Source organism: Morus notabilis, unplaced genomic scaffold (assembly GCF_000414095.1).
Source record: "Morus notabilis unplaced genomic scaffold, ASM41409v2 Scaffold973, whole genome shotgun sequence".
In the NCBI taxonomy this organism is placed as follows: domain Eukaryota; kingdom Viridiplantae; phylum Streptophyta; class Magnoliopsida; order Rosales; family Moraceae; genus Morus; species Morus notabilis.
Window position 1 is genome coordinate 119,805 of NW_010362556.1, and position 16,043 is coordinate 135,847.

The following is a 16,043-nucleotide window of genomic DNA, read 5'->3' on the forward strand; positions in this document are numbered from 1 at the left end:
TAAAAAATAAGGCATCGTTTAAAAAAAATTAAATACAATTTTTATAAAAAAATTTAACTATAATAATATTAAAATTAAAAATTAAAATCTGTAAAATAAACGTACCTACGTAAATAATCGAAAACCAAAAACATCATAATATCATCGTTGTGTTGTCCACTTTCCATCCCCCACCAAATACAAATAAATAAACACCCTTCAATCCACCTTTTTTAAGTCCCCAAACTCCCAAATAAAAATCCAAAAACAAACAAAGAAAAGGAGAGAGAGAGAGAGAAGGGGAAATTACCCTTCCTGACGTTATTAGCAGAAAAAACGAGGGCAAGAGAGTAATTTGACAAGCCCACATCTTCTTCCTAAATCCAATCCTTCTCATTCCCAGCTCACTCACTTCTCAGTCCCAGAGCACTGTTTACTAAACACAGAGACTCCAAAGAATTTTAACTTCAAAACCCACACTCTCTCTCCTCTCTTTCTCTCTCTAAGTCTGCAATGGAAGAACCGCCATTGCTGCTTACTTCCCTACTCCTCCTGCTCCTCATCTTCTCCTCCACCTCCTTCTCAGCTTCTCCACCAGCTCCATCCCCGACTTCCTCTCATTCCCCAGTCCCACCGAAAAATTCTTCTTCTTCCCCGCTCTCGCCATCTGCTTCACCTTCACCTTCTTCTCCTTCTCCGTCGTCGTCGTCGTCGTCGACTCTGGACCCGAAGCAGCTCACGGCTCTGCAATCCCTCAACATTCCGACCTCCAGAGACCCCTGCACGCAGCCCTCCTTGGTCCGCAACAACATCACGCTCTGCGACAACTCCAAGCCCTTCCGACACCTCCTCGCCCTCAAGCTCGCCAACTGCTCCGACGACGTCGCTCTGTCCTTCACCGCCCTCAAGTCCCTCTCCACCCTTCAGTCCCTCCAGTTCCTTAAGTGCCCCATCGCTCCCATTCGCTTCCCCGCCGATCTCGCCGCCAATCTCCGATCCTTCACCGCCGTCGCCAGCCTCCGCCGCCTCACCGGCGTCTGGCTCGCCCGCCTCCAGAACCTCACCGATCTCACCGTCTCCAACGTACAGGTCAATGCCAGCGGCCCCTTCGTCATCCTCGGCAACATGAAAAAGCTCAGGTCCGTCACGATCTCTTACGCCAATCTCTCCGGGAGCTTCCCCAGGCACATGAGCCCTAATCTCACGTACGTCGATTTCTCCGGGAATCGCCTCAGAGGAAGGATTCCGAGCTCGATTAACCGCCTCGAGAATATCCAGACCTTGAATCTCTCCGGCAACGCGCTGACCGGCGAGATTCCGTCCACGATCGGCGACCTAATTTCACTCCGGAACGTCTCGCTCGCTTCGAATTCGCTCTCCGGACCGGTTCCGGAGTCGTTCTCGGCGATACCTCATCTGGTCCACATCGATCTGAGCTCAAACCAGCTGAACGGGACGATCCCGAGGTACTTCACCGGCATGAAGACGCTCAAGTACCTGAACCTCGCGAACAACAATTTCCGCGGAGTAATGCCGTTCAACGCCTCGTTCATCAGCAGATTGGCCGTCTTCAAGGTCGGCGGCAACGATTTCCTCTGCTACAACCGATCGAATCTCTCGTCGAAGATGAAGCTTGGGATTGCTCCGTGCGACAAGCACGGGTTTCCGATGTCGCCGCCTCCGGCGAGGGACTCTTCGGAGGACGATAGCAACGATTCCGACTACGACGACACCGACACGGAGGAATCCAACCACAAGGATCACCACCACGGCCCAAACAAGGTTGTTCTCGGTGTCGCCATTGGCTTATCTTCAATTGTTTTCCTCATTATTTTCTTGGTTCTTCTTTCCAAATGCTGTCGCTGAAAGTAAGTTAAAATTCAATTATTTCTCGCTTTTTTCCTCGGCTTATAATTTTTAGATTAGAGGGAAAAAAATTTGGGTTACGGAAGATTATTCTTATTCTTTTAATTAATTTTCTTTCAATTTTATTTATTACAAAGTGAAGAGAAATCACTTAAATCGGTGTGTGTAACTTTTTTTTTTCACTGCTTATTTATCTTTTACTGGAGCAAGAAGCGGCGGAATTTCCAATTTTAATAAAACCGTGTCATTTGCTGTGTAATTATTAGCAATAGAGGGAAAATGGCTTTGATTTATTACCCTTACATGTGATTTAATTTTGAGGTGCAAGCATTTATTTTCTCGTATTAATTGTCTCTATCATACTATTTTGTTTCTTTCAAGTTATCTTATCAAACTATATACTGCTTTCTTAAGCCCACTTTTTTTGTGTGAATGTTTGTCCATTGTCCAATAAAATCCAAAAATCAGAAGAGTAGACATGGTTTACTATTCAATATATTACATTGTAAGATTTTCCCTTTTCCATGATTCATGAACTTCCCTATAAGCTTTATTTTGCTCCCATTTGGGAAATGCCAATTACATTTGGTACACTTGTACATCATCTGTGAAACTGGGCTGAAATGGTAAACCATGAAGTTTCTTTCAAAATATTTTGTACCTGCCGTTTGTATTTTGCTGGCCATTCTTTACATCCATGTACAGCTGTATTTGGTTCATGTGATTATAGTGTTATTTTTGATAGTTTAGAACTCACTTTTACTAGTTAGGGTGTGTGTGTGTGTGTGTGGTTTTTTTTTTTCTCCATATCTGTCCTTATTTTTCAAAAATATAGATATGCCAAGTTGTTAAATTTCATGATGTGATGTATAATGCATGTTTCTTGGTGGGCACACACATTGAAAATACATTATATTCATAATTATGTACTTGAGAGAAAAGGGCAGAACCAGTTGGCGATGATTGATGATTTGTAAGTGGAGAAAGAATTATGATAAATGATTAGATTTGTGATCCTACCATATGGTCCAAGAGGGCTCAAAACCGAGTTGTCTATAATCCTCTTGGATTAGAAACGTGAATGAAGTGCCAAGTTTTTTGGAATTTGGAAGTAGAATAATAAAGCCAATGAACTAATGAAATATGAACACTCTCTCTACCAGTTAGTTTTTGTTTACTTTTGACTTGATCTTGTCACTTTGCGTGTTTGGTGAGATATGTTTCCATGTGTTTGGTGAGATATATTTCCATGGCTTTTGGTGTCAATACCAATTTTTGTTCTAACAGTTTTCTTCATATTCCGGGTCTATGAATATTCCTAAATAAAAAGCACTAACGACCTTTGACTAGACATTTGTTTATGAAACATGTTTAGGGTTTATATGGCTTTCTTTATTCTCAACTTCAAGGTCTTGGTTCTTTGACAACGAAGAATTTGGAAGACATTTGTAACCTGAGAATCTATACCATAATTTTGTGACAACAAAAGATATTGGATTCTATTCCACTAGTATATTTTTATTTCCCGCCTTCAAGGTTGATTATTTATCACTAGAGGATCTCATGCCCCGACAATTCAGTTGAAAAAAAAAATAATAATAATAATAATAATTGTTGAAAGATAACGAAAAAGGTCAACCCTTCAGGCTGACTAGTGAGTAGTGACACTGATCTTAAGCTACAAAAAATATCTTCGTGGGGGAAGGCAAACCTGAAACATGGTACCATATGTACAACCAATACCTAGCTGGCTACAATGGAAAATGTTGCAAGTTGTAAATCAGAGATTCATAACTGAGTAAGACTATTTACATGCTTGCTAGATTTCAGCCTTTAGATGTGACTTGAAAACGATCACATTCATTGAAATTTTTGTCATTTATTAGGAAAATAAAAAATAAGAAAAAAAAATAACAGCGTAGATCGTCGCTTTCATCATCCCTTGATTGAAAAAATAAATAGTATCTTGGGATGTACAATAATTCCCCATCGTAATGAGTTCAACCATTTTGCCAATAGATTGTCAACTTCGCAGGCTTGATCGGTTGATCCTTGGAGAGAAAGAACCTGCCACAAGCTCGTACAGTTGATTGACATGTGTCCACGTTACATGTCAGACAAATTAAAAGAGAAGCAAAAGTTGTAATTGATTTGAAAAATAAAAAATATCTTTTATTTTACCGATTTAAATTTTTAATTTTAATTTTATTATAATTAAAAATTTTTATAAAAAGTTAAATTTATTTTATTTTATTATAATAAAAAATTCTCATATAAAATCACATTTTAACTTAAATTAAAATTTTAAATTAATAAATTAAAAGAGTAGTCTCGTTCACTTCGCGAATTCGAGTTTTCAATTCGAACTGAGATGTGACATTTTTTGAGAGTTTTTCACTGTAGCAGAAAAAGATATATGTGATATTTTTTAAGAACTTTTTACTGTAAAAATTTAAAACTGAAAACTCAAATTGGTGAAATGAACAAATCCTAAAACTATCCGTGCCTTAGAAGTTAGAAACTACAAAGTATAACCATTTAAGCAGATCAGCTAAAAGGCTGTTCATAGAAGGAGACAGTACATGAAAAGGCCTCATGTAAAAAGGAATAAAGAAAGAGTACTTCTTTAGCCAAGAAAAAAAAAGAACTTGGTTTACATATAATTAATCTAGATGGTGGTAATGATTGCCATCCCTCTCTGCTTATGTGTGAGCTGGACATGTTCTATACCTTGGAAATTAATGCTCTAACAGGAATACAACAAAGTGTACAATTATACAAGAGAAAAATAGTCTTACAGAAATGTTTATTTTTTCAGTTTTTGTTTATTTTTTAAGTTGTAACACTTTTAACCTTCCTAAAGTTAATCTGAAGTTAGCCTAGATGTCCAGAGTCTTTTCAATTCAAACCTAAAGGCTTTTATGTAGACATGAAACGTGATTAAAACCAACTTAGTGGATCTCCTTGAGCTCAAAACTGTACCATGTGCATACAAAATGGCCCCAAGTTGCTATATTATCAAATGCAAGAAATGGGCCATTTATCATATCTGTCTGTGGTACTGTTCCTGCAATAAAAGCAGTTCCATGAGGTTTTTATTAGAAAGGAGAAAAACGAAGATGATCTACACACAGTGTGGGAACTAACGAAAATAAAAGGAAATGAGAATTTTAATAAATACCTAATAATAGCTTCTAACAGTTGCTAGAAAGATCTGTCAGTTGACTGTTGACAAGTACCCGAAGATTCTTCACAAAATGAACTACAAATTCGATCTTTCATATTACCAGAAACCTCTGCACGAACAATGGCCGTCCTTAAAATGGTGAAAGCGGTTTGAATCTCTCAAGACAATTTCCCTGCTCGACATTTTGGAAATGAACTTGGCCGTCTCGTGACAGTCACCGCAAACTCTAAGATTCTTGGTGACCCTTATGGTTTTCCCAGGTGGCAAGCTCAGCATTCCAAAGGCCATAGCTAACTTCTCACTGTGCCCACAGAGAGCCACCTCCTTCTCCATCTCATCTGCGTTGATCAAAGCATACTTCATGTTGGGATAGAAACCTTCTTCCTTCATTTTTGCTCTTAACCTCTTCAGTAGCGACTCAATCTTTTTTGCTAATGGTTGTGAATCATCTCCTGCAACAAAGATATTAACTTTGCCCTTGATCTCTATCCAGCTACAGCCTGGATTCTTCTTCAAACCTCGCCGACCAATCTTCTCCCTTAACTTTCTCACTTCTTCCCACTTTTCTGCCTCTGCATATATATTGGCAAGAAGAACATAATAGCCCGTGTTATCAGGCTCTAGTTCAAAAACATGTTCAGCAACTCTCTCTGCTAGTTTTACGTCATGGTAGGTCCTGCAACCGCATAGCAATGCACCCCAGATCGTGGCATCTGGTTCAATTGGCATCTTTCTAATGAACCTATAAGCCTTCGATAGATTCCCAGTTCGGGAAAGGAGATCAACCATACATGCATAGTGCTCCAACATGGGCTCAATGCTGTACTCATTTCTCATAACATTGAAGAAACTCCATCCTTCATCTAGTCCAGAATGACTGCAAGCATAAAGGATCGAAATGAAGGAAACTTCATCAGGTTCAATTCCGGCGTGTCTCATCTCATCAAAGGCAGCAATAGCTTCACGTCCAAATCCATGCATCCCATATCCAGCAATCATAACCGTCCATGAGATCAGGTCCTTTACAGGAATCATATCAAAAAGTACTTGTGCAAGAGCTAATAGCCCGCACTTCACATACATGTCAACAAGTGCGTTGGCAACATGTCGATCTTGAAAGTAGCCATTTCTTAAAACATGACCATGGATTTCCCTGCCCTTGGCTAAGGCTGCTAAGCTAGCACACGCTGGAAGGATACAAGCCGCTGTTATACTGTCGGCTTTTGACTTTCCTTGCATCTCAGCAAACAATTTAAGAGCTTCATTGGGAAGACGGTTTTTGGAGTAACCACCAATCATCGTATTCCATGAGATGATGTCCTTTGCAGGCATACGAGAGAAAACCAAATTAGCATCGTCCATGCTCCCACATTTGGAATACATATCCATCAAAGCATTACAGACGAATAAATTTGATTCCATGCCACTTTCTCGAATGTAATTGTGGACATCTTTTCCATCTTCTAGTGAGCCACTGCAAGCACAAGCGTGAAGTATGCTGGTTATGGTAAAGATATCTGGGCTAACCCCATTTCTTTCCATTTCATAGAACAGTCTGATTGCCTCATTAGAACGACCTTCTCTTGCATAACCTGCTATCATTGAAGTCCATGACACTACACTTCTTTCTCCCGTCTTTTCGAAAACTTGAACTGCTGCATCCAACTCTCCACATTTCGAATACATGTCTAGTAAAGTATTGCGAAACATGATTTCCCCATCAAAACAAGCTTTTATTGCATAAGCATGAACAGCTCTTCCCAAAAGATGAGTTCCAATATTTGCACAGGCCACAAGAGCATTCACTATTGTCGCCAAGTCCACATTAACTCCCAAACTTAGCATCTTTCCGAAAATCCCAACTCCCTTTTCCCCAAGACCATTAGATGAATACCCGCTTATCATTGAATTCCATGATATAACATCTCGGTCAGTCAATTCATCAAACACCTTTTGTGCACTTTCCACCCTTCCACTTTTGAAATAAAAAGCCACTAGAGAATTCAGGACCGTATTGTAACAACCAAAACCCAATTTATACAAATACGCATGAATTCTTTCACCTTCTTTTAGATTCCCTAACGCCCCAAAACACTTCAAAACACAAGACAAAGTATGAGAATTAGCTTGGATACCCAACTCTTGCATCTTCTTAAACAAGCTTACACTTTCCCTAAAATTACGAATCTTTGCATATTCATTTATCACAAGATTCCAGACAAAAACCCTGTCAGTGTAAATGTTATCAAAAATACGTCTAGCTTCCCTCAAATCTCCACAATTCACATACATGAAAACTAGTTTTTCACCCAAATATCCATCAACTTCTACGCCACTATCACGAATAACAGAGTGAACCCTTTTACCATCTCGTAGAGATTTACGTTGAGCACAGAGCTCCAAGACGGAGCAATAAGTCCTCGACTCGAGCTCGGACTTTTCGGACCCGCAAAGCAATTCCATGGCGTTTTTCAAATTACCCATCTCGCAGAAATAGCTAATTTCGCCATTGTTGTTATCGGCTATCCCTCTAGTGGTCGTCTGAGTCTTGGCAAGTGAAGCCGAGGCCTGGATTAGAGCGAAAGAAGAACTTGAATTAGAAGATAAAACGTTGGTTCTTGGAGAGGGTTGAAAGAAAATAGAACAATCATTAGAGGTTTTCGCAAAGTCTCTTTTATAATCATAGAAATTCGGTGAGACCCAGAATAAGGTTGGCGAGGATTTAGCCATGGTCAACATGGCTCAATCTCTCTCTCTCTTTCTCTCTGTGTAACCAAACAAGAGCGCGGGAACGTTGTCAATCAACTGAAAGGGAGGGAAGTAATAAACTATTGATTTAGAGACGTTTAATTCATGAATTATAATCACGTGATTAAAATTATTTTCGATTTACGTATTTTTTTTAGAGAAAATACTGTAGTGAATTATGAACCATGATTCAAATCATGGTTTGAATTCTCCAACTAAACATTAATAAAAAAAAAGAAAAAAAAAGTGAAGGGAATATTCTCTTAATTTTAATTCTGTAAATTAAAAAAAATTGAGTGTTACAATTCAATACTTCACTAATTATTATTTTTTTTTTCGGCTATCCCTCTAGTGGTCGTCTGAGTCTTGGCAAGTGAAGCCGAGGCCTGGATTAGAGCGAAAGAAGAACTTGAATTAGAAGATAAAACGTTGGTTCTTGGAGAGGGTTGAAAGAAAATAGAACAATCATTAGAGGTTTTCGCAAAGTCTCTTTTATAATCATAGAAATTCGGTGAGACCCAGAATAAGGTTGGCGAGGATTTAGCCATGGTCAACATGGCTCAATCTCTCTCTCTCTTTCTCTCTGTGTAACCAAACAAGAGCGCGGGAACGTTGTCAATCAACTGAAAGGGAGGGAAGTAATAAACTATTGATTTAGAGACGTTTAATTCATGAATTATAATCACGTGATTAAAATTATTTTCGATTTACATATTTTTTTTAGAGAAAATACTGTAGTGAATTATGAACCATGATTCAAATCATGGTTTGAATTCTCCAACTAAACATTGTAAATTAAAAAAAATTGAGTGTTACAATTCAATACTTCACTAATTATTATTTTTTTTTTGAATAGGCAAGTTGCATTTCAAATTAAAGAAATACGCGCATCAATACAGACTACGGTATATAAGGACACTTAACCCTAACGAGTAACTAAGAATTTATTTGGTATTAGGATTCAAATTAAGGTGATTCTAATCATGATTCTGAAAACAGAATCATAATTTATGATTTTAGGTTCAAATCATAATTCTGAAACCATGATTAAGAATTTATTTGGTATTAGGATTCAAATTAAGGTGATTCTAATCATGATTCTGAAAATAGAATCATAATTTATGATTTTAGGTTCAAATCATAATTCTGAAACCATGATTCAGAATCAGAGATTTGAATCACCTTGAATCAAGAGGATGGTGGTTTTACAATCATGATTTGAGCTAGTTTAAAATATCACATCAGATTATAAATCAAGATTCATAATCATCTAAACCAAACACTGATTCTGAATCATGATTCAAAATTACTATAAATAAACACTGATTCTAAATCAAAATCTAAAATCATGATTTTGAATATATTTACCAAGCGTACCCTAAAATATCAAACATTCAATTGACTCTTTAAAACAAACCTCAACAATTAATGAAAAACTCCAATTGATCGTGAAAAAAAAACCTACAATATTGAAGCCATGACAAACACCACAAAAGAATAACTCTTGCGGAAAAATCATACAAAAATAAACTGTATAACGTCAAAACAATGGAGATCCCGTCGCGTTTATTGAACAAAACCAAATCAAACAAAAAAAAAAGCGCAAATATCACCACGATATGAAGAAGACAAACAAGACCACCATCAAATGACCTCCTCCTTTCGACGAACTAGCCCTATTCTCTAATCACCGACTTCTGGCAGTTGTGATCTCAGCCTATAAAAACTGAGAATCGCAGACTACGAACCGCCTCACGTAGTCGATCGTTCTCCGCAAGTACTCAAACAATATTTCAATTAAAATCATTCCAGACTTGACTTACAAGTTAAGGGATGAATCAGGGGTGTCAAAATTTAAATATTGAAAAGCAAAAGGTCAAATCTTCAAATAAGTAAAATATGAGGTTGTTTTTGTAATTACACCAAAAAGTGGTGAGTGGTGTATACATATATGTCAGGCTGAGAGGGTGTTCGGATGACTTGGACGAATCTGAACCACTTGCATAGTTGCATATTACAAATCTAATGCTTTTATAGGAAACTTGTTTTGCGTACTTGGGATCACAAACTATACAGCAAACAAATAAATAAATAAAAATATTATGGGTGTAGTTGTTGTACAGACAATTTCTGTTCTTCGCTTTCCCAGTTTCTCCTCTATCACTCAGCAGCCCAAGCTAGGAAAGGCCATTTTCTGTCCGATAGGTACGTGCATTTCTTCAACTCAAAATTCTTGCTTTACTTTCAAAATAGGTCTCGTTCACTTCGCTGATTCGAGTTTAAAATTTAAATTGAGATGTGATTTTATCTGAGAGCTTTTTACTGTAATAAAAAAATTAGATGTGATTGTTTGTGAGAACTTTTTACTGTAGAAAAACTCAAATTCTAAACTCGAATCAACGAAGTGAACGAAGCCGATATGCTTTATCACTTCCATGAAAGCCCTCTTCCCTGAATATTTTTACGTTTGCTTTATTCTAGTTAAAGCAGTTTTCTTATCGGCATGAATTTCAGCTGTAAAAATGCCAGAACCTCTTTTTTTTTTTTTTTTTTTTTTGATAAATAGTCCAGAGCCATTTTACTTCTGCTCAAATAATGTGATTAAGGTTTCTTCTAGTTCTAACAATACCTTATGTTTTTTTTGCTTTTTTTTTTTTTAATTTTAGACCATGTTAAACATCATGCTTGTTCCAAGTGGGTTCTGATATTTATTTGACTGGAATTTGTTACATTTATCTTGTTTCTAGATTCACAGTTGATCCACCAAACTAGCGGATAAGGTTAAACACCCCCATAACCATTTCATAGGTTTGCTTTGAAATGAAGTCTAAGGTTGCATTTGTAATGATGTTACAACAAAATTTGGTAGCATAAGCAAGCCTATGCTTTATACATATTTGAACTTCTTTTACGTAAGAAAGTATAACCTCATCACAAAATTAGAATTCTACCATTCCCTTTGTGATTACCTTGTTCTGATTGATATTTCTATGCTTGGCCTCAAGAAAGAACCTTGTTGCTAGCCCTTAAACTTTGTTAACTATAGACCGGGGTCATTTTTATGCAGCTTCTTAAATTTGGCTGAGATTGCAGATGTGCTCTCGCCCTTCGAGCGAAAGGACCTTCGGTTAACCGTTTCATGCATAGGATCCGACGGGGATAGAACAGGACGGCGACCTCCACGGAAAAGCACTACCTCAGGGAGGAAAACAAATAGGGAAGCTAATAAAGCATCACCTGTAGGTAAAAAACCCAACTCAGCTAACCAGGAGGAGATTATTGCTCTGTTCAGACGAATACAATCTTCAATCTCAAAAGAAAAGTCTGTAAATGACAAGAAGATAAACGCCGATGCTTCTGAAGAGAAATCCTCTGTCGAATCGATTCTTAAAGTTCTCCGCAGATCAGGGAAGCAAGGTGGGGCAGAAAATCATATGAATTTCATGTTCAATCTCATGTCTTGCAGGCACAATTCTATCACATTCACACCGTAGCTATACACTACTTTTGTGCAAGGAAACATGAAGTTGTCTGAAGCTTCATATTCTCTCAGAAATCAAATTGGTTGTTAGATGTATAAGAATCCCTTCTTTACTTGAGCCCTGTATTCTTATTAACAAGGTTTTCTAATTTCGGCAGGAAAAGCTAAAATCGAGGAAGGGAAGAAGATATCAATGAGGAAAAGAGTTGTGCCTAAGAAAGATCAAGAACTAGAGGGTAGTACACCGGCAGTTACAGGCTCAAAGTTAAGTCGTCGGCCGCCGTCGAATTTTGTTAAGAGGTCCCCTATCCCATCTCCAACGATCCCAAGAAGTATATCTCTTGAGCTGAACAGTAAACAATCAACTGCAGCAGAAGAAGAGGGGCTACATCTGCCAAAAGTAGAGGAGATGAAACTTGCTGAACTGAAAGAATTAGCAAAATCTAGAGGAATTAAAGGTTACTCAAGACTGAAGAAGAGCGAGCTTTTGAGTTTGCTGAGGACTTGAGTAAATGAAACATCTTACTCTGTCAATAAAACAAACGCCCAAGAAACGAGGCCCGTCAGATATTGGGTTCACAATCGTTTTATTCACCTTTTCTTTTTTTTTCTTTTTTTTTCTTTTTTTGTTATCTGTTGGCTCATTTTGTTCATTTTTTTGAATCTTTATAAGCCTTTCTAATTTCTGTTTAAATTCTGAATCAAAAGATAGTTTGGCCGCTATTCATCTCCCTACTAACCACTTTTTTCTTTCTTTTTTTTTTTTCTTTTTTTTCCAAATTTTAGATTTCCTTCTCTCCCTTTCTCTGTTTGACTGTTTATTTATCTCGAATTACAACTTAAATGTAGTAATCTGTTTGACTGTTTATTTATCTCGAATTACAACTTAAATTTTTACTACAGTATTTTTTTTCATAAAAATTTAAATTTAATTTTTTCTGTTATAATATTTTCTTTTATATAAATTAATTTTTTAACTAAAGTTTTTAATGGACAAAACAAATAGAATTTGATGCCATCTGGACTGAAGTCAAAGGCTCAAAAGGTTAGAGTTAATTTGTTAACCAGTTATGAGGGACAAAATTCGTTTAATTTGCTGATTTAAATTTTTAATTCGAGTTACGAGGTGATTTTATGTGAATTTTTTACTGTAGTAAAAAAATTAAATATAACTACTTTTAAGAATTTTTTACTGTAACAAAACTCGAATTCTAAATTCAAATTGGTGAAATGAACAGAACCTAATAATTAAGCAAAAAAAAAAAAAACTGTACGACCTAGTAAAGCTTCAAGTTAAAATAAAGAAGGAAAAATTGAATCAAAATACTGCTCTCAATTCAGGAGATCATCAACGATCATGACACGAAACAAAACTCTAGTTCATTTCACCGATTCAAATTTTCAATTTCTACAGTTAAAAACTCTCAGAAAATATCATATCTAACTTTTTCTGTTAACATTAAAAAGTCTCATAAAATGTCACCTCTCAACTTGAATTGAAAACTCGAATCTGCAATGCGAATGATGCGAAAATAGATCGTTTGAAGCTTAAAATTTTCATAGATTCTTTGGGGGGGAAAAAAAGAAAAAGAAAAAACATAACCCTGAAACGCTGAAAAGGGGAAGGGGTCACAAAAACTAGAACAAAACTATCTAAAATTGTAGAGGATCTATCTTAAGCTCCAATATTCTGCGACTTGTTCAGAATTACTCCTGCATACTTGACCTGGAACCACTTCATTGCGTCCTCCTTTGTAACCGTGTGTTGAATCCCAACACGCGACTTGCATCGGCGACGGCGACCCACACGGTAGCCTGGGCGTTCTAGAACTACATAGAAGTCCATTCCATAGACACCGGTTGAAGGGTCGTACCTGACACAAAGCAGTCAACAGAACACATCAGTTGATTGAGTTCTATTGTCAACATCTAACAGCTACTTCATATCCTATACCATGAATTAAAGTACTACGTAAAATATATGTGTCCTATTCCATGTTAAAAGCATAATAAACTTATTAACCAACTGGGTTGTCCTGGAAATAAGACACCAAAATTTGGCACAATAAAAACTTGAATTTTACATTTTTCCAGGTCTATAATCTCAAGAAAATATACTTTTCTATATTCACTTATTAGGACCAAGTTCACGCCACAATCCTCAATTATTCAATGCATTCAAAAGCAAAACAATTAAACTAGAGTACTTTCCTTGCCAGCGTTCAAACCTTCATCCCCAAATACATTTTAAGTAAATTCCAATCAAGAATAAGCATTATAACCAACAAAGCTAATTGTTTAAGTACAATTGGGATTTAAATCTCTCTGTCAAAAAAAAAAAAGAACTTACTTGATTCCGAGATCAATGTGCTCCTGAATACCGAATCCGAAGCAACCGGTGTCACTGAAATTTCTTCTCAAGAGCTCGTACTCCTTCACCTTCAAGCCGCTCTCGAGAAGTTGCATCGCCTTTTCGCCTCACGTAGCAGGCGATCTTCTCGTTACGCCTGATCCCGAACGAACGAACCGGCTACGTGATCTTCTCGTTACGCCTGATCCCGAACGAACGAACCGTGTACCGAGCCTTCGAGAACACCGCACTTTGGCCGCTCAGTTGCTCCAAAACCTAGATCGCAAAATCATCAAAAAGAAGAAAAGGTGTCAGTTCTAATGCGTTCGACAATCGAAAAAATCCACTTTTTCTCAAGAAACAAACAGCGAAAGACTTTGGCAGCTCTGGTGAGACGATCGCCGCTTTCGCCGACGGAGATGTTGAGAACGAGCTTCTGGACTCTGATGTCCCTCATGGGGCTCGCCAGCTTCTTCTCCGAAGCCTTAATTCCATTTTTTTTTTTTTGGCACAAAATCAGAGCTCAGCCAAATCGATAATTGAAATTTGATATCAACAAAAACAAGGAAAAAAGAAGATAAATGATCAGAAATCAAGCAAAGAAGGAGAGAGAAATCAATACCATTGTTCTAATGCGTTCGACAATCGAAAAATCCACTTTTTCTCAAGAAACAAACAGCGAAAGACTTTGGCAGCTCTGGTGAGACGATCGCCGCTTTCGCCGACGGAGATGTTGAGAACGAACTTCTGGACTTTGATGTCCCTCATGGGGCTCGCCAGCTTCTTCTCCGAAGCCTGAATTCCATTTTTTTTTTTTTTTTGCACAAAATCAGAGCTCAGCCAAATCGATAATTGAAATTTGATATCAACAAAAACAAGGAAAAAAGAAGATAAATTATCAGAAATTAAGCAAAGAAGGAGAGAGAAATCAAAACCGTTGTTCTTCGTTGTGAGGAATGGAGAGCAGGGGAAGAGAATCAGAGAGAATAGAGAACCCTAAAACTGATAATAGTACCAAAATAGTGGTACCTAGGGTTTTACGAGACGAGTTTTGTGACGTGACGATATTGCCCCTGATGGCTGATTATGATTAATATACTTCCGAAAAGTGTTTACACATAAAAATAAAAAAAAGTTTCCGTTGCCGGGACTCGAACCCGGGTCTTTCGGGTGAGAGCCGAATATCCTAACCATCTAGACTACAACGGATTCTTGCTGACCATGAACATTATTATTTATTAAAATAAATAAAAATAAAAAATTTTCTTTACTTGTGCGCACATCTTGGGGGAAAAAGGGTAATTAGTTTATTTTTATTTTAAAATACTTAAGTCCTTGGTGATCCTTTCAAAATGAAAGAAATTAAGATGCTAGTTAATAGTTATCTTAAACACCTCACACTCACATGCTCGTTATTATAGGAAAAATTGTAGTAAACAGTATATTTATAAATTAAATTACGATTAGAAAAAAAAAAGTTATGTAATAAAAATTTTTTTTATGTGAAAAAAATATTTTTATTAATTGTAAATAAAATATTTAAATGGTAAATTGTTATTTATTTCAAATAGTATTAAAATATAATATTTCTTCAATTACTTACTATAAATCTCCTACTCACTTCATTCTCTTTTATTATAATTTGTTTGGTTCAAAATATGAATTCAGATTTCATAGACATAGACATAGTTCCTGCTTTAAAATAATCTAATTGGATAGATTCTCCTTTTCCGATTTAAAACAAATAATAAGGGAATAAGGGAATAAGGAAGGAAGAAGAGTAAGAGGAGAAACACCACACACTATGGATACTCTTACCCAGAAATTCACTCAGTCTTTAGAACCAGCTAGATTATTCTCGTCCATTACTATTCCTAATTCTTGTAAAAGATCCCTTTCTTCTAAAATAGAAAACCTAGTAGAATACTCCTATATCCCTAAAACAACTATAGTAGAAGAGTATGTCCCTCCTCTGTTAAGTTCGTACAATATTTTCAAAAGACACCGACGTACTATTAGACAGTTCATCTCTAATACCAGACACACTGTTAAAGAATATGTCCAGTCCTCTAGGCTTGATAAGTGTCTTGTCCCCAGTACCTCTCAAGAACAGTATATTGATCTTGAGATCCCAAAAGAACTTATCACTCAAGGTGCGTTTGGTTACAGTGGGGGAATGGTAATGGGAATGAGAATGAGAATGGTAATGGGAATTGAATGAAAAAGAAAGTTGATTCATTTGTCTGATTGTAATTTTAAGAATTCTCTAGAATGGAATATGAATATTTTCATGTCGACAAACTTACCCTTATAATATATATAACACTAATATTTTATCTATCAATATAATATATAAAATGTAATATAATATAATAAAATTATTATTATATAATATACTATATAATTATGATATATAATATAACAATATTTTT

General features: G+C 36.6%; 3 protein-coding genes, 1 non-coding gene and 1 pseudogene across 4 annotated transcripts; 2 read left to right on the plus strand and 3 right to left on the minus strand.

Annotated features, from left to right (window-relative positions):
* The first annotated feature begins 406 nt into the window (after positions 1 to 406).
* On the plus strand, positions 407 to 1,901 carry LOC21389262 (receptor-like protein 51). Its single transcript, XM_010102438.2, has one exon. The coding sequence runs from the start codon at positions 493 to 495 to the stop codon at positions 1,843 to 1,845; it is 1,353 nt and encodes a 450-aa protein (XP_010100740.1). The 5' UTR covers positions 407 to 492; the 3' UTR covers positions 1,846 to 1,901.
* Positions 1,902 to 4,545: 2,644 nt separating this feature from the next.
* Positions 4,546 to 7,810, minus strand: LOC21389263 (pentatricopeptide repeat-containing protein DOT4, chloroplastic). Its single transcript, XM_010102439.2, has 2 exons — positions 5,027 to 7,810; positions 4,546 to 4,912 (listed from the first exon to the last, which is right to left on the minus strand). Exon 1 carries the CDS (start codon positions 7,769 to 7,771, stop codon positions 5,129 to 5,131), a length of 2,643 nt encoding a protein of 880 aa, XP_010100741.2. The 5' UTR covers positions 7,772 to 7,810; the 3' UTR covers positions 4,546 to 4,912; positions 5,027 to 5,128.
* A 2,049-nt stretch (positions 7,811 to 9,859) lies between these two features.
* On the plus strand, positions 9,860 to 12,003 carry LOC21389264 (rho-N domain-containing protein 1, chloroplastic). Its single transcript, XM_010102440.2, has 3 exons — positions 9,860 to 9,985; positions 10,874 to 11,197; positions 11,420 to 12,003. Exons 1-3 carry the CDS (start codon positions 9,883 to 9,885, stop codon positions 11,767 to 11,769), a joined length of 777 nt encoding a protein of 258 aa, XP_010100742.1. The 5' UTR covers positions 9,860 to 9,882; the 3' UTR covers positions 11,770 to 12,003.
* A 716-nt stretch (positions 12,004 to 12,719) lies between these two features.
* Positions 12,720 to 14,659, minus strand: LOC21389266 (annotated as a pseudogene).
* Positions 14,660 to 14,747: 88 nt separating this feature from the next.
* TRNAE-CUC lies at positions 14,748 to 14,820 on the minus strand. Its single transcript has one exon. It is a non-coding gene; the product is annotated as a tRNA-Glu (tRNA).
* Positions 14,821 to 16,043: the final 1,223 nt, after the last annotated feature.